General features: G+C 34.4%; 1 protein-coding gene and 1 long non-coding RNA gene across 7 annotated transcripts in view; one reads left to right on the plus strand and one right to left on the minus strand.

Annotated features, from left to right (window-relative positions):
- UBR3 (ubiquitin protein ligase E3 component n-recognin 3) overlaps window positions 1–24,716 on the plus strand; it is a 244,688-nt gene that overhangs the window by 152,727 nt on the left and 67,245 nt on the right. For 4 of the 6 annotated variants that reach the window (XR_005790352.1, XM_040475345.1, XM_040475340.1 and 1 more), the window contains 5 exons: window positions 3,658–3,791; window positions 9,690–9,800; window positions 14,654–14,866; window positions 16,552–16,688; window positions 22,794–22,879. Coding sequence is in view for 5 of the 6 variants with exons in the window: in XM_040475345.1 (XP_040331279.1) it covers window positions 3,658–3,791; window positions 9,690–9,800; window positions 14,654–14,866; window positions 16,552–16,688; window positions 22,794–22,879 (681 nt within the window). In the remaining variant the exon portion in view is untranslated. The remainder of the gene's footprint in view (window positions 1–3,657; window positions 3,792–9,689; window positions 9,801–14,653; window positions 14,867–16,551; window positions 16,689–22,793; window positions 22,880–24,716) is intronic. The other 2 variants (XM_040475341.1, XM_040475344.1) reach the window with 1 other exon arrangement.
- Window positions 5,343–7,908, minus strand: LOC121030678 (uncharacterized). The gene is made up of 2 exons (XR_005790353.1): window positions 6,996–7,908; window positions 5,343–5,576 (listed from the first exon to the last, which is right to left on the minus strand). It is a non-coding gene; the product is annotated as an uncharacterized LOC121030678 (long non-coding RNA).

Here is a 24,716-nt window from a genome sequence, read left to right on the forward strand (position 1 = left end):
AATATTCTGCACAAATAGTAACCAACAGAGAGCTGGGATGGTAATGCTAATATCAGACACAATAGATTTTAAGTAAAACATTGTTGCAAGAGCAAAAAGGACATTATATATTGATAAATGAATCAATCCATCAAGAAAATAAAAACAGTTTTAAACATAATATGTACCAAACAGCAGAGACCCGAAATATATGAAGCAAAAATTGATGGAGAAATAGTTTGACGATAATAGTTGAAGACTTCAGTGCCCCACTTTAAATAATGGGTAGGACAACTAAACAGAAGAAGATAAACAAACTTTAGCAACAGTATAAAACAATTAGATCTAATAAACTTATATAGAATGCTTTATCCAACAAGAGTAGAGTACACATCTTTCTCAATTGTACGTGGAACATTCTCCAGGGTAGATGATGAATTAGGCTGTGAACAAGTCTTAATACATTTAAAAAGATTGAAATCATCCAAAGTATCTTCTCTGATCACAGTGGAATGAAACTAGAAATCAGTAACAGAAGAAAAACTGGAAAATTCACAAATAGGTGGAAATTAAATAAGAGATTACAAGTGAAATTAGAAGATACTTAATAGATGAAAATGAAAACACAATATACCAAAACCTGTGGGAAAATAGTGCACAGAAGAAAATTTATAGCTGTAAATGTTTACATTAAAAACAAAGATCCCAAATAAATAACCTAACTTTACACTTTTAAGAAACTAGAGAAAGAAGAGCAAGCTAAACCCAAAGCTAGATTTTGGAAAGAAATAATAAAGATTAGAACAGAGATAAATGAAACAGAGAATAGGAAGACAGTAGAAAGAGTCAGCAAAAGCAAAAATTGGTTTCTTGAAAATATCATCAAAATTGACAATTTTCAGCTTGACTGACCAAGAATAAAAGAACACACAAATAACTAAAATCAGAAATGGAAGTTGGGGACATTACAATAAGCCTTACAGAAATAAAAAAGACTAAGAATATTATGAACAATTTTCTGTCAATGAATTTGTCAATCTCACCCTTAGATGAGATGGGTAAGTTCCTAGAAACATAGAAACTACTGAAACTGACTCAAGAAGAAATGGGAAATCTGAATAGACATTAAACAGGTAAAGAGAATGGATCAGTAATCAAAAACTTCTCAACAAATAAAAGTCCAGGACCAGGAAACTTCACTTACAATGCTACCAAACATTTAATTTTTTTTTTTTTTTTTACATTTATTTATTTTTGAGAGACAGAGAGAGACAGAGCACAAGTTGGGGAGGGCAGAGAGAGAAGGAGACACAGAATCCGAAGCAGGCTCCAGGCTCTGAACTGTCAGCACAGAGCCTGACTTGGGGCTTGAACTCACAAACCGTGAGATCATGTCCTGAGCTGAAGTTGGATGCTTAACCGACTGAGCCACCCAGGCGCCTCCCCCCTACTTTTTTTTTTTTTTTTAAATACTGACTGCTTAAAAAAAATTTTTTTTGTTTTGTTTAACGTTTATGTATTATTGAGAGAGAGAGACAGAGCATGAGCATGGGAGGGACAGAGAGAGGGAGACACAGAATCTGAAGCAGGCTCTAGGCTCTGAGCCGTTAGCACAGAGCCTGACACAGGGGTTGAACTCACAAACTGTGAGATCATGACCTGAGCTGAAGTCAGATGCTTAACTGACTGAGCCACCCAGGCGCCCCCTGTGCTACCAAACATTTAAAGAATTAACATCAGTCCTTCTCAAACTTCTCAAACTTCTCAAAAAAAAAAAAAAAAAAAAAAAGGAGGAGGAAACTTTCTAATTCATTCTATTATGACAGCCATACTCTGATACCAAAGCTAGATAAAGACATCACAAGAAAAGAAAATGATAGACTAGTATCTCATGAATGTAGATGCAGAAATCCTCAACAAAATCCTAGCAAATGAAATCCAGCAGTGTATTAAGAGGATTATACATCCTATAGCTAATTATATTTTAGTTGCTAGCATCTCCCTACTTCTGTTTTTTCTTTCTACTGCTGCTGTAAATCTCTTCAAAACTTGGGGTCCATATTTATATACCTGATACTCCTTCCCTAAGAATGGTCTTCCCATGCTTATTGAGTCTTATAGTAATATATGGCAGTGTATGTTTCTATCCCCCCTCCCTTTTTTTGTGCTTTGATATTTTACAGTTATAAAATCTTAGTATTATTTTTGCCCTTTTGTTATACACCTCTTTTCCTAGCTTTTCATTTTGAAAATTTTGTATCTACAGAATAGTCTTCACTTGCACTCAACAATTGTTAGCATATTGCCATGTTTTTCTTTCCCTCTCTTGTCTATACACACACTCATATACACATGCACACATACTTTTTAGAAGAAAATGGCAGATGTCATGATGTTTTATCCTTGTAAGAACAAGGATAGTCTTCTATATTATCTATATTACACCCAAGAAATTTATATAGTATCTATTATGTTCCAATTATCCCAATAGTATGTATATTTTTAAAGTTTATTTATTTTGAAAGAGAGAGAGAGAGAGCATGGGCAGGAGAGGGGCAGAGAAAGAGGGAGAGAGAGAATCCCAAGCAGGCTCTGTGCTGACATGGGGCCTGAACCCACAAACCGTGAGATCATGACCTGAGCAGAAACTTAACCGAGTCAGACTCTTAACCGACTGACCCACCCTCGTGACCCTCCCCAATAATATTTTTTTGTAGCAGATTTTTTTTCTTCATCCAAGAAAAAGATCATGCATTGCATTTAATTATCAATTCTTGTTAGTTTCCTTAATCTAAAACGGTTTCTCCAGCCCCTTTAAAAATTTTTGAAGAGTCTAGATCTTTTGTTCTGTAGAATAGTTCATGTTTTGGATTCATGTGGTTATTTTCTTATTAGGTTTAAGGTAAACATTTTTGACAATGGCATTATATACATGATGTTCCCTCCCATTCCATCACATTAGGAGGCTCATAGTGACAGCTTGTCCCATTATTGGTGATGCCAACCAAGTTTGATCACTTGGTTATGGTGGTAGGTAGTCTATAGGATGATACGTTGGGATCCTGACAATTTACCCCTTTACCCCTTTACTTGATGTTCCTTGCCTGAATTGATGAATGCGTTATCTGTTACTATCATTATTCTTTTCAGAACTCAAATTTTCTCGAATTTGACCATCAAAACTCCTGAAGGTCCTCATGACCAGGCACCTCAGTGTTTGAATATCTCCTTGCTATTTATTACAATTCCAGGCTCACTTTGAACTTTTCCCCAACTCTGGATGTAGCTTTTTCTCCAAGGATCTCTGTTTACTTTTAGTGAGAAATAGTATATTTAAAAATGAGGTTTATTGATACCAGAGAATCATAACTTCTAAGCCTTTTCACTGGACAGGTTTTGAAAACCATTCATCCTCTATTGATTGATCGATTGATCATCCATCTCTCCATCCACCCAGAGTTCATACTAATATTTTAGTGTTATTTCAAAAAATAAATACTGTCATATTTCACACTTATTTACTCTTTAGAAGAAAACTAGAATATCACTTTTTGTTAGGTCTTTAAAAGTATTCAGTAGTAGAATAATTAGAGTAGCTTGTGATAAAAGCTTTACTTAGTGAATCATGTTGAATCAGGTTGGTTATTTAATGAGCTCTTATTTCTGTTGTTAATGTAGTTTTGGGGCAGTGCCGTGACAACATTGAGCCAAAAAAATTGCCTATCACTGAGGAGGAGCAGATTTACCCTTGGGATACATGTGCAGCAGTTCATGATGTGAGGCTTTCATTATTACAGCGTTATTTTAAAGATGTAAGTACCCTTTTTTATCATATAGTGATAGTTTGTCTGCAAAATTGATGGTTACTTCTCTCCAGAGTTTTATATTTTTTCTTCTACTAGATATCATTCTAATTTGGAATCTGGAAGTTTATTAGAAAAAAAGTTAATATATGGATAGTAAGGAAATAGGAATCTGTAATAAATAAACTTTTTAGGTTATAAATGTCATACCTATGTTTTAAATGTTATTTATTATAAGATATATAAATTCAGTTCAATGGAATGATAAGTATTACCTCTATAAAAACTTTTAGTTATGGCATGAATATTTTATGAAGATTTTTGCCTCCTTTTACTTTCTTTTAAACATATACAATAAAATCTCATTATGATGCTTTTAAAATCTAAAGTAGGGACAGATTAATTCATGGCTTCTATGGTTTGTTGTTGTGAACTTGATAGGTTTTTTTCCAACTCTTTACATCTAGGGGCTCTATCTAGCACTCAGGTGTTATTGGTCTTGGAAGGTCAACTTAGTTTATTTAGCAGCACCAGCATTGTTAACTTCCTTATAAAATTTCTGTACCATTTTCAGTATTCTCTCAGTGGATTATTAAATGGGGTTTCCATTCACCTGTTGTTTTTTGGATTTACTGTATCTTGAATTAAGTAAATATATAATAATAACTTAAAATAGTTAAAATATGAAGTGAAACATTATTTTTAGTTAGCTATATGAGATGAATATCTTGATACATTTTCACATATGATTCCTTTTTGCCCATAACACACTGGATTAAATGGAAGAAACTAGTAGGAGATGTGGAAGACAGAAACTTAATGAGAATAAGCAGCAACTGACCTAGTAATGATGGGAGTCAGAGTAGGATGTGGTTCAGTAGTTTGGACTGAGGAGAAGGTTTCTAGTGGGTTCTGGAGAAAATGATGGCTCTAGTAACGGAGGCACTGTGTAGGGTAGAAAGAGTTACAGTTGAGAAAAACTGGGGCTTGGTCCTGATTCTGCCATTGCTTAGCCATGTAAGCTTGCCAAAAAAACAGACTAGGACTCCATTTTCTCATGTATCAAATAGGCCTCATATGAGCGTTCATACAGTAACCCACCAGGTTAGAAATTTCTTTAGATCACTGTACATGTTATAAAGGTCAGTATAAATGTAGAGTGGTGTTTTTAATATTCGGGCTAGCCCAGTGAGAGGGCTCAAGTTAGGCCTTATAAGGCAGTTTGGGTTAGGTAGTGAGGATCATGTTCCCATATATTTTCAGAGGCTTTACAATGAAATTATTCTTATTTGGAAAAAGAGGGGTGCCTGGGTGGCTCAGTAGGTTAAATGTCTGACTCTTGATTTCTGCTCAAGTTATGATCTCACGGTTGTGAGATTGAGCCCTGCCTCTCGGGCTCCATGCTGGGCATGGAATCTGTTTAAGATTTTCTCTCCTTCTTCCTCTGCCCTGTTTGCTCCCTCTCTCTTTAAAAAAAAAAAAAAAAAAAGTGTGTGTGTGTGTGTGTGTGTGTGTGTGTGTGTGTGTGTGTGTATGCATACATATGTACACACACATACATTTTCATGCTTTTTCTTTATTCTGTATTGTTTCTTTAAATTTTTGCAGCATATGTATGTTAATTTATTAATCATAGACCAATAAATATCTTCATTTTGAAGAAAACAATGAAACTGTGCCAAGTTCCTCTTTTGCAGAAATTTACTATCACCTTTATTTAGATTTTATTTTGTTGTCATAATCCTGAATTTTATCGTTTCGAATCACTTTAGAATAGATGAGTAAGGATGAATCCTAGAGCCAAGCAGAAAAGGAAAAAAACTTGATTCAATGGAAATATAACCCAGACTTAAGAACAAAATAATTTTGAGGGAAGGGGAGTTCTAATAAAGGAGAGAAAAAGTAGCGTATCTCTTTCTTAAAGCAGCCAGAATAGTTACTCATTTCTAGAAAAAAAAAATCTTTTTTGTAGGAACTTTGAACTGAAATCTGAACTGGACAGAATCTCTGTTGTGTTTCTGTTAATGATTATGGGATTTTATTCTTATATATATTTTTATACAACAGTTTTTTACTTTCATAATGGTTATTTTCTGTATATCTGGTGTGCTCCCTGGACTATATACGTCTAGAGGTGTAGGGCCATTCTTATATTGATTATACGGTCTCCTCAGGGGCTAGCACATGCTGTGTGGTTGTAGATGCTTAGTGGATTTCTTACTGAATTACTCTAGCATAGAGTACCTGAGTTTTGTATACAGGCAGACAGATAGACTGTATGCAGCAGAAGAGTTTCTATTAATGAGCACTGATTCTGATTACAGAATTAAACTATGTAGATTGTTCTCTTCATATCAGTTGCATGCATTTTACAGAGTCAACCTGTAGAGTTTTAGTTGTGTAAGGCAGTAGTGCCCTTGAAATGGGGAGTATTATATTATGAGAGAGAGGACAGAGTAGGGCGGGAGCCCGAGCTTTGGAGTCAGATAGACTTGGGTTTGAACTTGGACTCTGCCATATATAACTGAGTGGTCTTGGTAAACTTTTCATTCCTTTTTTGGTAATGTTTTAATAAATATTGAGGCTATGAAGATTCAGTGGTAAGCAATTCTTAGCACAGTGGTGTGGGCACATTGTTGAAGTCTTCCTAAAATGTTAGTCTCATGTTAGTAAATATTTTCCTGCCTTTTTGTTTTGACTCTGATTCAAACAAGAAATCTAACAGTTACTTAGACAAATGGCATACTGATTTTAGTTTTAAAAGCTGATTTATTAAAATGAAAGGGGCACCTGGGTGGCTCAGTTGGTTAAGCGTCTGGCTCTTGATTTCAGCTCAGGTCATGATCTTACGATTCGTAGGATTAAGCCCTGTGTCGGGCTCTGTGCTGACAGTGCAGAGCCTGCTTAGGATTCTCTGTCTCTGTCTCTGTCTCTCCCCTGCTGTGCTTGGGTGCTCTCTCTTGCTCTCTCTCTCAAAATAAAATAAATAAATATAACATTAAAAAAAGAAGTAAGATAAATTACATTTTTATAATACATTGCCAAAGAGAGCAGCTTATTAACTGACTAAAATGATTCTAAACCTGTTATAGATGATCTAACCATTCTAAAATGATCTAAATCTGTTTCTACTTTAAGCGCTCCAAAACATAAAACAAAGATGAGCAGGTCTCCTATTGCTATTCTGATTTGTAACAATAGAAGCTAGCTCACCTGCTGTGAGTATTTGATTTGTGCTGCTACACATCTTTAAATAGGCTGGAAAGGCATTTTGCACCGTGTAATATTTTCAACTTTCAGATGTTCATGAAGAACATTAGAATTCTTTTAGAACATTAGAACATTCATTTAACATTAGAATTTTGTTTACTATTGTTTAAAGATTATTTGGTCATCTTACATTATATTGTAAAAGTGTCTTTCCAAAGTAAAAATAAAGTTTAAAGCTATACTCAGTTTTAGTGGCTCTCAAATCTTTCATCATGTGCTATCACCCATGTTAGACCTTTTTCCTAATTTTGCTCTGGCCTAGTCATCTGTTTACTACAGACTCTAGAGGGTGAACTGACTCAAGTTCAGACCCAAATAGTGATTGATAGAGGCCAAATGAAAATTCAAAGAGGATTATTTTAGGAAAAGTCTAAGCCTGTGTATAGGTTGAGGGGAAGGAATTAGTAGAGAAGGAGAGAAGGAAGAGTTGAAGATATACGAAAAAGGACATTAAAAAAGTTAACTTGTAGAACAGATTTCAAAAGGGTATTGTAGTTGCTTATATAATCTGGGTCCCTTCTTTATTGTATATTCTATTAAACCCATGTAAATGTTAAGGTACTTTTTGGGGTTATCTTATGACCAAATTTGTAGTCCAGAAAGATGTATGGAGGGTGATGCATTATGGAGAGAAGAAATTGGCATCAAGGTGACCAGTTAAAAAACTTTGTTGAAAAACCTCCTCCCCCACAACAAATGATGCAGACATGAATGTTATAGTGGAAATGAAGAGGAGGGGCCCAAATCATGTTTTATTTAGGAGAGAGAATCTGCATAGTTTGGGAGCTAATACTGTGGTGTAAAAGAAAGAATGTGATGTAGAATAACTCTTAGCATTCTGATTTGGTGACTGAAAAGATTGTGGAGTTTTTAAACCAAGAGGAAAAGAAAGATTCATGGGGGAAAAAAGACAAATTTATGACACATTTAAAACAAATGTTTATTTATTTATTATGAGAGAGAGAGTGTGTGTGTGGGTAGGGGAGGGGCAGAGAGAGGAGGAGAGAGAGAATCCCAAGCAGACTCTGTGCTATCAGCATGGAGCCCAACACAGGGCTCAGTCCCATGAACTGTGAGATCATGACCTGAGCTGAAATCAAGGGTCTGACACTGAACCAACTGAGCCACCCAGGCACCCAGTGACATATTTCTTAATGTTATCTGAGGGACATCAAACTAGAGATTTCTGCTTGGGAGTTGAGTGGTTGTATCTGTCACTAAGACAAGTGATCCAAGTTTGGAGAGTAGTCAAATTTACTGATTAAATCACTCAGAACAGCTCTAGTAAGAAGAGAGTGGTACAAAGAACCTTGAGGAATATAAACATTGAAGGGACAAGAAAGAAAATAGTTGTTATTCCATTGCATCTATCTATCTATCTATCTATCTATCTATCTATCTATCTATCCATCCATCCATCTGTCTATCTATCTATACCACAACTTCTATATAAATAATACTACTATGAACATAGGCATGCATGTATCCTTTTAATTAGGAATTTTGTATTTTGGGGGTAAATACCCAGTAATACAATTACTGGATCACAAGGTAGTTCGATTTTTGAGGAATCTCCATACTGTTTTCCACAGCTGCTGTACCAATTTGCATTCCCACCAACAGTGGATGAGGGTTCCTTTTTCTCCACATCCTTACCAACACCTGTTGTTTCTTGTGTTTTTGATTTTAGCCATTCTGACAAGTGTGAGATGGTATCTCATTGTAGTTTTGATTTGCATTTCCCTGATGATGAGTGATGTTGAGCATCTTTTCATGTGTCTGTTGGTCATCTGGATATCTTCTTTGGAGAAGTGTTTGTTCATGTCTTCTGCGCATTTTTAAATTGGATTATTTATTTTTGGGGTGTTGAGCTTGATAAGTTCTTTATATATTTCAGATACTAACCCTTTCAGCCATAAAAAAGAATGAAATCTTACCATTTACAATGACATGGATGGAGTTAGAGAGTATAATGCTAGCAAAATAAGTCAGTCAGAGAAAGACAAATATCATATGATTTCACTTATATGTGGAATTTAAGAAACAAAACAAATAAGGGAAGAAAAGAGAGAGACAACAAAAGAAATGGACTCTTAACTGTAAAGAACAAACTGATGTTACCAGAGGGGAGGTGGGTGGGGAGGGAGGGGTAAAATAGGATTAAGGAATGCACTTGTCATGATGAGCACTGGATGATGTATGGACGTATTGAATCACTGTATTTTACACCTGAAACTAATAGAACACTGTGTGTTAACTACACTGGAATTACAGTAAAAGAAAGAAGTTGTTAATGTCAGATATCACAGAGCAGGTAAAATAATCGATAGCAGAATAATTTATAGTGAACTATAATATAATATCAAGAGTTTATATTTCATGGGGTAGAGAAAGTGTAATTTATAGTTGCTCTCTTTCATTATGAGCCTAGATATTTGGAAGGTAGAACTTTATGGTATTTCAAGTTTAAAGATACTGCCTTGGTGCTGTCAAGTTGGGTGTTACTTTATATCATAAAAATATGAAGTTCACATTAGTATAACGGTATGAAATCATTCAGAGGTTTATGTGGATATGTTTAGGTATGTTTATGCTTCTTAAAAATTAATGTATTGTCTCCTTTTTTTTTTTTTTAAGAGTTCTTGTCTATTGGCAGTATCAATTGGCTGGGAAGGAGGTGTTTATGTACAGACCTGTGGCCACACGTTACATATAGATTGTCATAAATCTTACATGGAATCATTACGGGTAAGTTGATTTAAAGGTATATGTATCTTTCCAGGTATTAAATATTTTTATAGCATATATATCCCAGTTCATCTTGGGTGATTTTGATTGCCATTTGAACTATTCAGCCTTGTAATTCCCTGACCCCTTCAGCCTTAGGAATTTCATTTTTTTTTTTTTTTTTACTTCACTTTAGCAACTGATTTCCATGGTAGTAATTCTAGACTTTGCTACTCTAGCTCTGAAATACTATGCTTTAATATCCTACTATATCATTTTGTTATATGATCACTCTTCAGATTTTCTTATTTCATTTTCATTAGCGTGTTTTGCTTCTGACATCAAGATCTCTAGTCCTTTAACCCCTTTATATTTTCCCTAGCGTTAGTTCTTCCTAGCCTCACTTTTTTGAACAGTGCCTATTCTGCTCTGAATATCATTCATTTAATCCTCCTCCCTTGGTTTTAGACCCAGGCAGCTAGCCCTCCAGAAAAACCATGAAACTAAGTTAAGTGGTATGTCTGTAAATTTGTGGTTTCCTATATAATAGTGGCTTAAACTAGGGTCACAGATTGTAGCTATTATTTATCGATTCATTTACCTGTCTTTGATCGGTTTCCTCTCTTAGTGTCCCCAGCAGCTATTCCAAACCTTTGCCTCCTCTATCCCAGGCTCTTTGCCTAAACTCCAAGATTCCTTTCCCCTCATCAGATTCTGTCTCTTTCTTTGTTACCGAGAAAACAGTGGCTTTCTGTCACACGCTACCTTAGCTTCCTACTTTGCTGATCTATTCCCTGATAAATGAGTCTGCATCCCAACCAATCCTTTTCTTCTCTACTCTTTGAGATAGTATTCCTTCTTCTGTTCAGGAATAATTTTTCTGTTTATGCTCTAATATTCCTTTCTCCCATTACCTTAGGAGCTTTGATCTATTAGTAAGTAACCTCTTTTTATTCCGTATCTTAAGTTTTTCTGCCCATTCTATTGTTTCTTTTCAGTCCATAAAGATGCTCAGGTCCCTGCCATTCAGAATTCCTTCGTTTGACTTTGCATTCCCCTGTAGCTGCAGTTTTTCTCTTTTTCTTAGCTCAACTTCTTAGAAGTGTGGTCTTCTCTATTCCCTGATTCCTAGCTCAGAAGCAGTGGATTCCTATTTTTCCTTTCTTATCCTTCCCTATCACATTCATTTAGCAAATTCTATTAATTCTGTTTCTTAAGTCTCACTTGACTGTACTCTACTTTCATTATTGTTGCTTCTGCCTTTTTGTGTATGCCTTCATTTCTCATCTTGACTATTGCAATTGCTTTCTTATCAGTTTCCTTACTCCACGTCTGATTTATTCATTACATTGATCTTTCTAATATGTAAATCCGATGACATATGTCATTGGCTTAAAAATCCTTTACTGAATTCTTCCTGATGGGATAAAGTCCACTCTTCTCTGAATGGCATTCAAGGCACTTCATGATCTGGGCTTGCCTGTTGTTGCTTCAGCTTTATCTTTCATCAATTCAGCATTAATAAGCTAATTAATGGTTCCTTTAGCACATTATCCATTTTTCATATATCTCCATTCAGTCGTTCATTCAACAAATATTTATTCAGTGCTTACGGTGTTCCAGATACTTTGATAGACATTGGGGATTCATCAGTGAATAAGACACAGTTCCTTCCCTTTAGGAGTTTACTATGGATTGCATGAGATGGTGTATGTGCTGAGTGTTATGAGGTATACACAGGGCCTTTTTGGAACATCTGCCAAGTGCCAGAACATTTGATGAATTAAAGTGCTTGAGTGATGAGAGATAAGGGAAGATTAGGGGTCATACTGTAGAGGACCTGGTAGTTCATGTAAGGAACTTGGACTTTGTTTAGATAGGTTCTTTACAGAGAGCCATTAAAGCCATTTAAGACTTTTAAGCAGAGATATGTTCAGAAAGATCATTGTGGTAATTGTGTAGGATGGTAGGGGATTATGGTGGGATTGCAGGAGAGTAAGAAAGAATGCAATGAGGTACGAAATGATGGTGGCTTGGGGTTAGTCATGGCACTGGAGATGGAGAAGAGCTTAGAGATTTGAAATATATTTAGAAGAAAGGTCTTCTGGATGTGGTGAGAGATAGCATGTGGAGTGTCAGAGGGAGGAAGGAATCAGGTGATCATTGAAAGATTTTGATTGGGAATAAGAGTCACATTAGGTGGATCACGTTGGCAACAGTATGGTTGGAAGACTAGTTAGGAGATATTAGCAAAGAGAGTAGAAGGAAGTAGATGGAAGGACTTGTGAGATTTATTAATTAGATATTGAGATGGGAGAAGGTAGGAAGCAGAAGGAGCTGTCATGACTCTCTTTTCTGAGATAGGAAGTGTAGCTTTATGCTTCTAGAGTAAAGGGGGCAAGGCTCAGGTGGGTGAAGGGACTTGACAAGTGAGGAGGTGGTTTGGAAGAAACACTTCGGAATTGGGTGAGAGAGTGCTTCATAGGATGTTGGAGAGAGATTGTCAGGAAGTATTCAGGGCTCAGTTGGCATGGAAACAGTTTGTAGCAAGAAGCTATTTCAGTATTCCATAACAACCCTTAATTCAAGTGTAGAATTGGAGAAGCCATACATTGGGTTAATTTTGTATGAAGGTTTTGTGGAGTGTGCATGATAGAAGGACAAATTGACAGGGAATGAGAAGTATTGACCGAAGAGTTTTTGAAGTGGTAGATCGTGTATAGGCAGGAGAGGAAAAGCTTGATAAAGTGGGAAAAAAAAGAGAAACTAGGACAGCTAGGAGTTGGCAGTCAGAATGTAAGCTGTTTGGATTTAATATTTTCAGATACGGACACTTTGGGGTCATTTCCGTATAAGGGGATAGTCATGGTAGCAGGTGCTAGAGTAGAGTGGAGGTCAAAGCTATAAGAAATAATGAGGTCAGAGAGCTGATAGACTGAGATGTAAGATTGGTTGTCTCCGTTACACACTGAAGTTGCACAGGAGGATGACGGGACTTGGAGCGATGAGGAAAACTGATTTAGGTACCAAACTCTTGAGTGATGGAGGACAGTGGATGACAGTAAAAAGGAAGGAAAAGGGTGATGTCACCAAATGACATTAGCTGCAGACATGGGAGAATGCAAGAGTAAAGATCTCAAGCCAGCACTGGAGATGAGAAGGATACTAGGTGGGAGGGATGTGGGAGAATTGTGGGAGAATGAGCAGTGCCTACTTGAGAATGCTTCTGGAGAGGCTTTAGGAAAGAACACATTTTCAATCAAGGCAAAGAGGGGGATCTAGCATTCTTTAAAATTAAATTATAGAGGAGCTTATCATAGAACGGTCTTCAGTGATATCAGGACCCTTTCCCCAACCGTCTAGTATGCTCTACTCTTCTTGTATATCTTTAAAACTTAGCTCACGAGTCTCCTCTGAGAAGCCTTCTCTGTTGTATTTTTCACACTATTGTTATAATTTATTCGTTTCTATTTGCTTTTATATTGTTAGGACCTTAAGTGAAGATGTACCTTAAGTCTTTATGCTATCACCTGGCACAGCATTTGACACGTTAGGAGCTTAACAAATATTTGTAGAATTGGATTTAAGAAGACATGGTGTTATATTTTTAAGAACTTAAAAGAAGTGTCAAAAAGTGAAAAAAGTAGAATTTTGTTCTTTTAGTCAAAGTATTTGAGATCCAAGATAAAGCAATTAAGAGTGGGGAACTTAGGGGCACCTGGGTGGCTCAGTTGGTTAAGTGTCCAGCTCTTGATCTCAGCTCAGGTCATGATCTCGTGGTTTGTGGGTTCAAGCCCCGCATAGAGGTCTGTGCTGATGATGTGGAGCCTGCTAGGGATTCTGTCTCTCCTTCTCTCTGCCCCTCCCCACTTGTGTGTGCTCTTTCTCTCTCAAAATAAGTAAACATAAAAAAAATTAAAAACAAAAGAGTGGGGAAATTTAAATTCATCCTGACATTGTCATTACCTTTGTAACCATAGACAGATTCATTTTCTTCTCTTTGTATCCTTTTTTGCTCATTATTTTTGTCTTGTTCGTGATAATGGTCATATTGTAGCATTTGTACATTTACATTAATACATTAAAACATATTTTGAGATAGAACATTAGGTTAGTGGCAGAATAAGAAAGAGACTGCTGAGAAAAAGAGTAATATAGTGGTTAGGACTAAATAGCAGTGGCCTAAAGAGCAAAATAGATGTGTGGTGGTGTCATGCAAAAGAAAGGAACAAATGTAACCGTCTGGATTCCTGCCTTAAGTTTTCTGGTTAGTTAGCATGTATAGCAGTCTCTCGTGAACAAGAATTTTCCTAGGCATATACACTTATGTGTCTCTTTAAAAAATTCTCTTTCCTCCTCTTTCTATCAGAAACATCTGAAGAAAAGGGTGATAAATTAATTCCCCTCCTCTTACACTTATGTTCTGAATACTATAACTGAATCTTTCCCCATCCATTAATCCTAAGCAAATCCACTGCATGAAGTCCAGTCAGTTGTGTTTGGCAGTTAAAGACACATCACGTTTTTAAGGCTTAATTCTCAAAAGTTGTCAATTCTTCATCAAGAGAGAAAGACGACGTGCACGCACAAGCAGGGGAGGAGCAGAGAGGGAGGGACAGAGGATCCGGGGTGGGATCCATGCTGACAACAGAGAGCTTGATGCGGGGCTCAAACCTGCCAAATGTGAGATCGTGGCCTGAACTGAAGTTGGATGCTTAACTGAGTGAGCCACCGGGGTACCCCTTTGGGTGTTTTTTTTTTTTTTTTTTTTTTTTTTTGTATGGTTCATTTCTTTACCATAAAATGTAATGATGTAAATTTTGTTTTCTGTAGAGGTGTGCATTATAAATCTGTATGTTTATTTCATCTTTTAGAATGACCAGGTTCTTCAGGGCTTCTCAGTGGACAAAGGAGAATTCACGTGTCCTCTCTGCAGGCAATTTGCTAACAGTGTTCTTCCTTGTTATCCTGGAAGTAATGTGGAAAGTAACCTTTGGCAACGTGCTAGTAACAAAAGCATTCAAGACCTCATAAAGGAAGTGGAGGAGCTGCAGGGACGGCCGGGAGCTTTCCCAGTAAGCATCAGTGTAAGGCAGAAATACCCTGGTAACCTCAGCTATGCTTTCAGCTCTCATTTTCCTTCCTTTCATTTTCATTCCCTTTCTGAATTGCTCTGGACCTTTAAACATTTAATAGAAATTGCTTTTAGATGTTTTTCTCTTCTGTTTGTGGTTGCTACAAACAAAAATGAGAATAATGGAACAAATTCTTACCAAAGACTATACTTTTTCCTTCATCTAAATTGTTATAGTTTTAATATACATCTTCCAGATCATGAAATTCTATAAGCTTAGATATGGTTAGACTCTTTTAAGATGTTGAAATCTTAAACCAAACAAACAAATAAATTACATATATATGTATCTTGTAATGTGAAGCATAGTCTAACCACTTTAAAATATGTCTGTTAGGTATATTAGGATTAAGATGATATGTGTACACATACACACTTTTTATGTGTATAGTTACAGATTTGCATACATTGTGTGTGTGTTAGATAAAATATCATACACTTGATTGAACCATTCACAAGTCAGTCTGTTTTACTGTGGGATTTGGTGTAAGTGAACCCATCTTTTATCCCATTCAGCAGGATTTTTTAATTTTATTTCTTAAATTATTTTTTTAAACATTTATTTATTATTGAGAGACAGAGACAGAGCGTGAGCAGGAGAGGGGCAGAGAGAGAGGGAGACACAGAATCTGAAGCAGGTTCCAGGCTCTGAGCTGTCAGGACAGAGCCGGACACAGGGCTCGAACTCACAAACGGTGAGATCATGACCTGAGCCGAAGCCAGATGCTCAACTGACTGAGCCACCCAGGCGCTCCAGGATTTTTTAATTTGATTTAAATACTTAAAGGGGCGCCTGGGTGGCTCAGTCGGTTGAGTGTCCGACTTCGACTCAGGTCACAATCTCGCGGTCCGTGAGTTCGAGCCCCGCGTCGGGCTCTGGGCTGATGGCTCAGAGCCTGGAGCCTGCTTCCGATTCTGTGTCTCCTTCTCTCTCTGCCCCTCCCCCATTCATGCTCTGTCTCTCTCTGTCTCAAAAATAAATAAATGTTAAAAAAAAAATTTTAAATACTTAAATATTTCCCCTTTAATACAGGTTTATGATGTGGTCCCTGAAAGAAGTCATAGCTGTGCCTAGTTTAAGCAGTAAATGTATGAAAACTATTAATATTTGACTTTTGGGACAGAAATTTATAGTTAAAAGCTACTCTGAAAGATTCATCTCTTGGCAGTTTCTTTTCTCAGTTGAAGACTATAATTTTAGAGTCTGTAGTTTTCTTCTTTTGTAAATCCAAATTTTTATGTGTTTAAAATATGCTTAAAGCAAGGGGCATCAATATTAGTGTTTGAGAAATGAACTGAAATGAAAATCAGGTTGTTTATAAACATGAAAACTGTTCCAAAATATTATTTTAATGACATCTACTCATTTGTTTAGCATATAGGTTTGTGTGGTTAGTTCATGGTTAGATTATAGGTTAACCAATCACAATATAGAATTAGGATAAGATAAGAGAAAATATTTCTTAATCTATTTTATCTTTGTACAGTAAATATATTTATGGTAGAAAGTTAATGTACATTTGTTTTAACTTTTTAACTTTAATTTCCTAGTGTATTCGTATGATAAACCTTGTAGTGTAGACTATATTAGAGAAAGTGAATATGAATAAACTTTATATATGTTTCCTTTTTTTGCAGTCAGAAACCAACTTAAGTAAAGAAATGGAATCTGTTATGAAAGATATCAAAAATACCACTCAGAAAAAATATAGAGACTATAGCAAGACGCCAGGCTCACCAGACAATGATTTTCTCTTTATGTATTCTGTTGCTAGGTAGGTATACATGTTATGTACTTCAATATTTACCTATTATTGGTAGTTGGTTTTTTGGTTTGTTTACTGCCATTCATATTTATTTGAAGAAAGGATACGTATTTTTTATGTTGGTTAAAATTATGGCTAGTTTTAGAAATTCCTCAAAGGATCATAAAAATGCAGGTTTCCTTCGTTTTCTGAAGAGTTTTTATTTTAATGAAATATTGGGTGAAATGTTCTTATGTATTATAGGATATGTGGGAAAAAGTATATTGTTAACATTTTGGGACAGTCTACCTCAAAGCATGTGAGTATTATATATGAAGGGTGTTGTTAAGAAATCGCTGTTCAAGTCCTATCAAGAAGTGATAATACTGTAAACAAAAACATGGTAATATATTAAACACTTTTAATTTGTTTTTAATTCATAAGTAAGAAGAACTTATTTTCTTTGTTTTCAGCTAGTAAAAGATCTAGTAATATCCTAGAAGACTGTAGGTGGTTTAGAAAATCAGATAAAGGAGCCAAAGCAAGAGATCAGGCATGCTCTAAGCCTCTATTAGTAGCTAGCAGGGGGCTCAAGAAAATAGAGGTAAATACTTCTCATCTTTCAAATTAGGTAGGATTAGTCTAATTGACTGAGTAGGTGTTCAGTACCTAAGAAATAATTCCAAATAGGAATTTTAGAAAACTTAATTGAATGAAAATGGAGAACCATAAAAGAAGTAAATAGAAAAGAAGCAGGCACAGTTAGGAACTTGTAAACACATTCTGCCAGAACTGATGTTGTAGACCCCTGGATATCCTTAGAAGCATACTTCGTATTTCATCCCAAGTAGTGTTATAATAGGTAACATTTAGAGAGATAACGTAACTTGAATGTCATGCAGCAAAGTTAGTGGCATGTAGCACTAGAATTCAGATCTGAGTCAAGGTCTATCGTTCTTTCAATTACTCTCCTCCTTTTTCCTCCCCTGTGTTCACATTTTATAGGTCATATATGCATGTGGTTCATCAGGGCCATTCTGTCTGCCCTGTTCCTGGAGCAGAGGGTAGTATGGGTAAATGAACAATATGTAGTCTTTAGAACCTAGGAAAAAAGGAACCAGACTTAAGGAAATTGCAAGCAGGTTAGAGATCAAGATAAGGAGACATTAGTCTTTCATTTAAGAATGCAGATGCTGGACATAAATTGATGTAAAAGGATCTAATGGCTTGGGAAGTAATTTTCTAGTCTGCACATTCCTAGACTATTGTTGTCATTTATCCAGAATACTTCGGGAGAACATATAACAGTTAATTCAACATTTTGTGTTTGGACAGTTACCAACTGCATACTTGCAATAAAATACGATTTATGTGAAAACTAAATTGAATATGATTTAATTTTGCTAAGGTTTCACGGTTTTAAAAAACTTACATACAATATTGTAGTAGTAATGGTGTAGAAGACTGAGATGAATATAGACCCACCCAGTTATGCTATGTGTATGTGTGTGTGTATATATGTGTGTATGTTTATATATATGTTATGTATGTGTGTGTATGTATATGTACATTTGTGTGTAAATACTATGTTTATGTTGCTTATTTACACCTTTCATTTTCTTAGGATTGACCTCGTAAGAAAATTCTGGTTGAATAGGAATGATCTGTCCGTGGAATTTTTCTACAGTATGATAAATCAAATAACTTGATTTAAATTTAGTTTAGTGGAAATTTTAGATTCTTATTTCTTGAATATATAAATTCCTATTTTCTTAAATATAAAATAACTTATAAAGCTTGTCATTTTAATAGGAGACTTTATAGGATACCCAGCATATTTTGGGTTTTCTTTTAAGGGAAACCCAATTTGGTTAAAATTGTCCAGGCCATTGTAAAGTTCTCACAGTGAGATTACATGCCTTTTCTAAGTTTTGCTTAGTCATTAAAAAGAAAACAAACAGAAACCAAATTAATTAAAAAAATTAACAAAAACACAAATTGAAGGAAAAAAGTATATTGTAAGTTTTGTGTCTTAATGTAATTTTTTCAAAGTATGAAACCAGGTCTTTATAAATAACTTATGCCTAGCATATACCCTTATTTCATAAATACATATGATTATAGATTATGATTATTTTCATGCCTAAAAGGTAGGCATTAAAATGTTTAGCAATATTTAAAATGTTTAAATGTTTAAGTATTTAGAAATAAACTTATTTGAATTACTTAACTTTTAAATTAAATATTGTGATTCTTAAATGTATATTTCATTAGAATGTGCACATTTATTTGTATTTGACGTTAGTAATTTAAATGGACTGCAACCCTGTTTCCCAGAGCTGAATTTCTTCCCACTGAATGAGTAATTTAGTTTGCTCTTTAGGGAACTTAAATTTTTTGATGTTTAGGAACAGAATACATCCAGTGGTAAAGTAGCCTATAAAACTGTGGATTTTAATTGTTTTAGAGATTTTTTTTTTTTGTAAGGCAATACATTATTTCTTTGTTTTTCATTTTATTTGCATGGTAAAGCAGCCTTGGAGGATTTTTTTGAGGGCAGTAGAGAAGAAATTGTTGGAATAATATCTTTCTGTTACATTAAAATTAATCAGAATTACTATATTCAAGTTTTATTGTATTTCCAAAAAATGGTCTGTTGCAAATGTCAGTCATTCAGATGGATTATGGAAAGTTAATTTGGGGAAGAAAGCTTTCTTCACTTAAATACCAATTCATTATTTCTTTATTGAAACAATAAATGACACTAATTTTAGTAATAGATTTTTCCAAGGATTTTGGACTCAAGTTACACATAGCCTAGAAGTATTGGTGAGTAGTATTTAGCCTGTATATATATAGCAAGAAACATGGAAATGGAAAGATGAAACATGAGTAGCTGAGATGTAGATGGAGAGACATCTTTAAGTCACAGTGGGCAAACTGCTCCATAGAGTGAGTGCACCTTGCTTTACACATTAGTTGCATGATTTTAAACTTTATCAACGAATTATGTTCAAAATAAAACGAATGCTTGCTAAAATACCATATTATCCATTTTAAAACCAAAATTTATTTGATAATAACCACCCCTCCCCTTTTTTTTCTGTTTCACTGCTGGATTTAAGGAAATAGAAGGAAGGGTCAGCAAAAGAAAGAGAATAAACTACAGGGATAAGAGACTTTTATCGTTGGTTATATACCAAAACAAAGAGGTTGCCAGTTCCTAAGGTGTTTTTGAGCATTTTGCTGTGTACCATCAGGGATTTAGAAGCTTTATCTGAAATGATCCCTGCTCTCCAGGAATTTACAATGTGGTTGGAGAGACAGAATGAATATATATCAATCTGTATAAAACAATACAGTTTGTTTAAAAAATATCATATTGAAAAAGTGCTGTAGAACTTGAGAAGGGAAGATGAACAAATTGAAATATAAAGTATATGGAAATGCTTCTTTCCTGTCCCAAGAAAAAGGAATTAGTTCTCCCTGACTCCTGAAGGAGGTAGAGCTTGAGCTGAGTCTTGTATAATATAAGCTATGGTATGGATGAAGGTATTTTTTTTTCTGAGAAATTGAGTCACTTGTTCAACCAGTAAGGGGTAGGCTCAGGCCTTGAACCCACACTATACCAGTGTGTGTTTGAGTGTCTCTGTGTGTGCATGTGTACAAATGTGCATGTGTGTGCACATTTGTTTTTCAAATTATTGCTTTAAAAATTGAAATTAGTGCCAAAGGAGGGTGGAGGAGGATGGAAGTTTGGAAAGCAGACGTTGGTCATGCAAAAAGAAGCTGGAGCATAGTTGGAGTTTTTATGTGGTATATGTAGGTGGACACCAAGGTAGGCTTGAAGCAATCTTTCTCACTATTGTTTCAGATACAGAGATATTTTAATTCATTTTTTTCTTTCCAAACTAATGGATGTGTGCTAGAAATATAGAAAGTAGAATCTGCTTTTCTCTGAGAACAATCTTTATGTCATCCATTCAGGAGGGCAGAAATAGAATATCGTGTTGGGATTTTCAACAGTGAGGGAAAATCAAACATGGGGCACATGACATGTTTGTATGTTCTTTTCTCTAGCAAGTGTTAAATTAAAGGACCAGTTTTGATGTAAATGAAATAAGGAAAAGCTGAGGGTTAGGGTCTCTTACATATTGATTTTTAAAGTCCTAGATTATTACATGATACTAATGTTTTGGGTAGGTGGGGCTGTGTGTGTGTGTGTGTGTGTGTGTGTGTGTGTGTGTGTGTGGCTTTTTTTTTTTTTTTTTTTTTTTTTTTTAATGTCAGAGGAATGTTGTTCAGGAGATTTTCCAACCATAATCTGAAATGATTAATTACATTTAGTAGTTTTCTTTCAAGTAGTCTTTAAAATCAACTTCCTGGTAACATGTTTGTCATCCTTTAAAGTATTTTATTTGATGATTGAATTCTGTTCTTTTACTTATATTTTAATGAATATTTTTGCAAACTGTGCTGAAATAAAAGTTGACATTCTGGTTCTGACATTCGTTTGTAAGAATTGATCATGTTTCTGGTTAGCTCTTTTAAAAGTACAATCTAGGAAATCTTAGTTTTTATAAGAGAATATAGCCATTAATTTTTTTCTACAGATTAGGCAACAGAAGATTTGTGAAAACAAAATATATTGATCTCATTTATATTCCCTTGATGAAGGAACACATGCTGGTCTCCGCTCGCTTTCTGTCCACTAATATGAAATCCTTGTCCCTGCTTCCTTGCTGGTAGGTTTTTAGAAGTTCAGTGAGCAATGCAAATCGCCTGAAGGGTGGAAAATTCCCTTGTCACACAGATGCCCTTATCAGCAGCAACCAGATGGAGCTCTGAGCAGGAACATTATCAATGTTAAATTGCTTTTCCCCCACCCCAGTAGAGAGGATTAAAGCATTCCTTTAGAAATGGGTGGCAAATGTACAGACTTAGGAATATGAATTTAACAGTTTGCATTTATATGTACATATATGAAAATAATGTTTCACAACATTCTGTCTTTAAAATACAACCCAAACCAGTTCAAACTGTTTTGTTTTAAGTAAAATAGGATAATACTCTTCCTTGAATTCATTTACAGAGTAAGCTTGAAATTTTACCTTTTTTTTTTTTTTTTTTTTTTGAGATGGGGATATCTCACTATTAGTGTCAAATGCATATCTTGGATATAAATTTATTCAATTTTAGTTGTGACAAATAAAGGTGTGTTTAAGTTTATTAGTACTGTTGAAATAAAAATACACACATTTTATCACTCAGATTTTCATTTATTATTCTGGCAAAATTCACTGGCTATTTTATTTTCTTGTTTTTGAGTAAACAATTTGATTTTTGAAATGTCAGTTTAACTATTATTCTGTAAGCTAATAATTGCTAAATATATAATAATTGCAGATCTATATGAACATTTTCAATGTTTAGCAGTGTCAGTAGTTATACAATGCACTTTATAAAACTGTGATTTTAGAAGTCCATAGAAGAGACTGTTGTTAATTATATATGTGTTGTTCATAGCTGATGTTAGTGATTTTAATATTGAATTCTAGATACTATCTAAGCTCCAGTGAGTGATAACCGTTTCTCCGATAGAAAAGTTGGTATGCCCTTGTGTTTTATATGACAGTAACCACCTATTCAGTGGCTGACAGTTGGGTACAAACTCCTTCATCACATTCATGTGCAGGTTTATGAAATGTGTTGCTGTTGTTTTCCTTAAGGCCTAGTTTTTAGTACTTGACAACATTTGGGATTTTGCCGCAATTACATCGTGATGTGTGCAGTTTTGCAGATTATAAATATGAACATATAAATATAGATAAACTCTTTCTTTCTTTCTTTCTTTCTTTCTTTCTTTCTTTCTTTCTTTCTCTTTCTTTCAATTTTCATTTGCTACTCAGATCTATCTTGTTGTGGCATTCAGGTAGCCAGGGTCCAGAACTACAGATCCCTTTTTATTTATAAATATCAGATAAAATATTATTATGGGTATTACATAAACTATTCTTTGGCAAATAATAAAGTTGAAGAACTTCATTATTTAGGTTGATTCAGACATATCATTAAAACAAATTAAAAAGTATTGCTTCAGCCTAATTGAGTTCTATTTTAATGCTTTACTTACAGAACCAATTTGGAACTTGAATTAATTCATCGGGGAGGCAATTTGTGTTCAGGTGGTGCAAGCACAGCTGGCAAAAGGTCTTGTTTAAGTAAGTAGTAAACAGTGCTAAATTTAAAAACATTTTTATTTTAAAAACATTTTTAATTATGTCATTTCTGAAAAGCCTCTGCAGGCAAAGTGGTCTTTTGATGTATTTTCACATTCTTTTTATGTTGCATATAATCAGTTTTAATGGTGATTATACGCTTTAAATGGTTTATCTTGTACTTTAAAGAATCATATGAATATTTATCTCTTCCTATACTATGAATACTTAGTAAATAAATGCCATACCAATAGATCAGATTTACAGGGGCTCAAAAATAAAACAATGTCTCAGCTGTAAAAAATTGTCTTCAAACAAATTCTTTTAAAGAAGTTTTACATTGTCTGGATTTAAGAAAATTTTTTTACAAGTTAATTTGTGTTGCCTACAGATTTCTGTCATACACAGTGCTGCTGTTAATGAAGGCATTTGCACTCTATTTTGATATGGACATTACACTATATAAAATTGTGGATGCTTGCTTTTATTTATGAATATACTTTATGTTATGAAATGAGCATGATTTTTCATTACTTTTTGTAAGGATAAATTTGAGAAAAGTGTCAAAGTACATTTTTCATGAGTATGGTTTTGATGTATCACTATTTAGTCAGAGAATTAATGTGAATAATAGGAGTAATGTTACTGAATGTCATGTACAGCCAATTATTTTTTCCCAATCACTGGAGTTAAAATGTTACCTAATGTCATCAGCACAGGAAATAAAAATTGTTTAAAATATATAATGTATTCTTTGAAAAATGAATGTGTTTTCTTAAATGCTAAAAAATATTAGTAGTTTATTAAAAATTATCAACACATAGGTTTCAAAAATATATGCATGTTATTGTAAAAAATATACATATATGTGATTTTGGTATGATTTCAAAGGACTGATCAAAAACATCTTGAAAATTTTAACATAAAGGTACAAATTTATGTGAAATTTCAACTGAGTTACTTTTAAAATTCTTACTAGTTGTATTAGATTTTGGTGTTTTGGGTTATCACTTGATTCCTAGAAATGTAAGATTTTGGAAGTTATTTGTTACTGAATAGTATTTATTGACTTTTGTATGTATTTAAACCCTACTGTACCAGGTGATTTAGTATTATGTTTTAAAGGAGAAGTTGTTGATACATAAGAGTTTTAGTTTCTGGACTGTTTGAATTAGCAAAAACTATAAGTTCACTTATTCAGATTAGTTTTTCTTATTAATTTATTCTTAAATGATGTTTGGCATCAATAGTGTTCCAGAAACTGTCATATTAGAAAGTATCTAGTAAAGGAATTTCAGTTTTATGTTCAAAAGCTCTACTTCATTTTTTCCCCTCTGAGGTACTTAAATTTATCCAGAGACTTGTAAATAATGAATTTATTCAGAATCTTAAAACTAGTAGTAAAATTCTAGCAGCATCCACTTCAGTTATCATCCTTAATTTTAGTTTAAATTATTAAATTGATAGTTACCTCCACTTTCTTTTTATTTTCCCCTTTAATGAATAAGAGATTATAATGTGCCAATAAAGAAAAGGTCATGAACATCCTAAATAAAAAATCAATACTATTTTTGGTTTTTCTTTTTCTTCTTCTGATTTATGTTAGTCCTTCATTCCCCCAGCTTTCTTGAAGTATGATTGACAAATTATATTGTATACAATTGTATATATTAAGGTTGTACAACATGATGGTTTTTATTTTTACTTGCCATATGATTTATTATTGTTCAGTTGCTTATGCATTATTTATCCTAATGTAGAATATATTTTATGTTGTATAAAATCCCACTGTTTTGCAAATGTTATTTACACAAGCTTAACTCAAACTCAAACTTAAGAT

This window comes from Herpailurus yagouaroundi, unplaced genomic scaffold (assembly GCF_014898765.1).
Source record: "Herpailurus yagouaroundi ecotype Mexico unplaced genomic scaffold, PumYag 140, whole genome shotgun sequence".
Classification (NCBI taxonomy): Eukaryota; Metazoa; Chordata; class Mammalia; order Carnivora; family Felidae; genus Herpailurus; species Herpailurus yagouaroundi.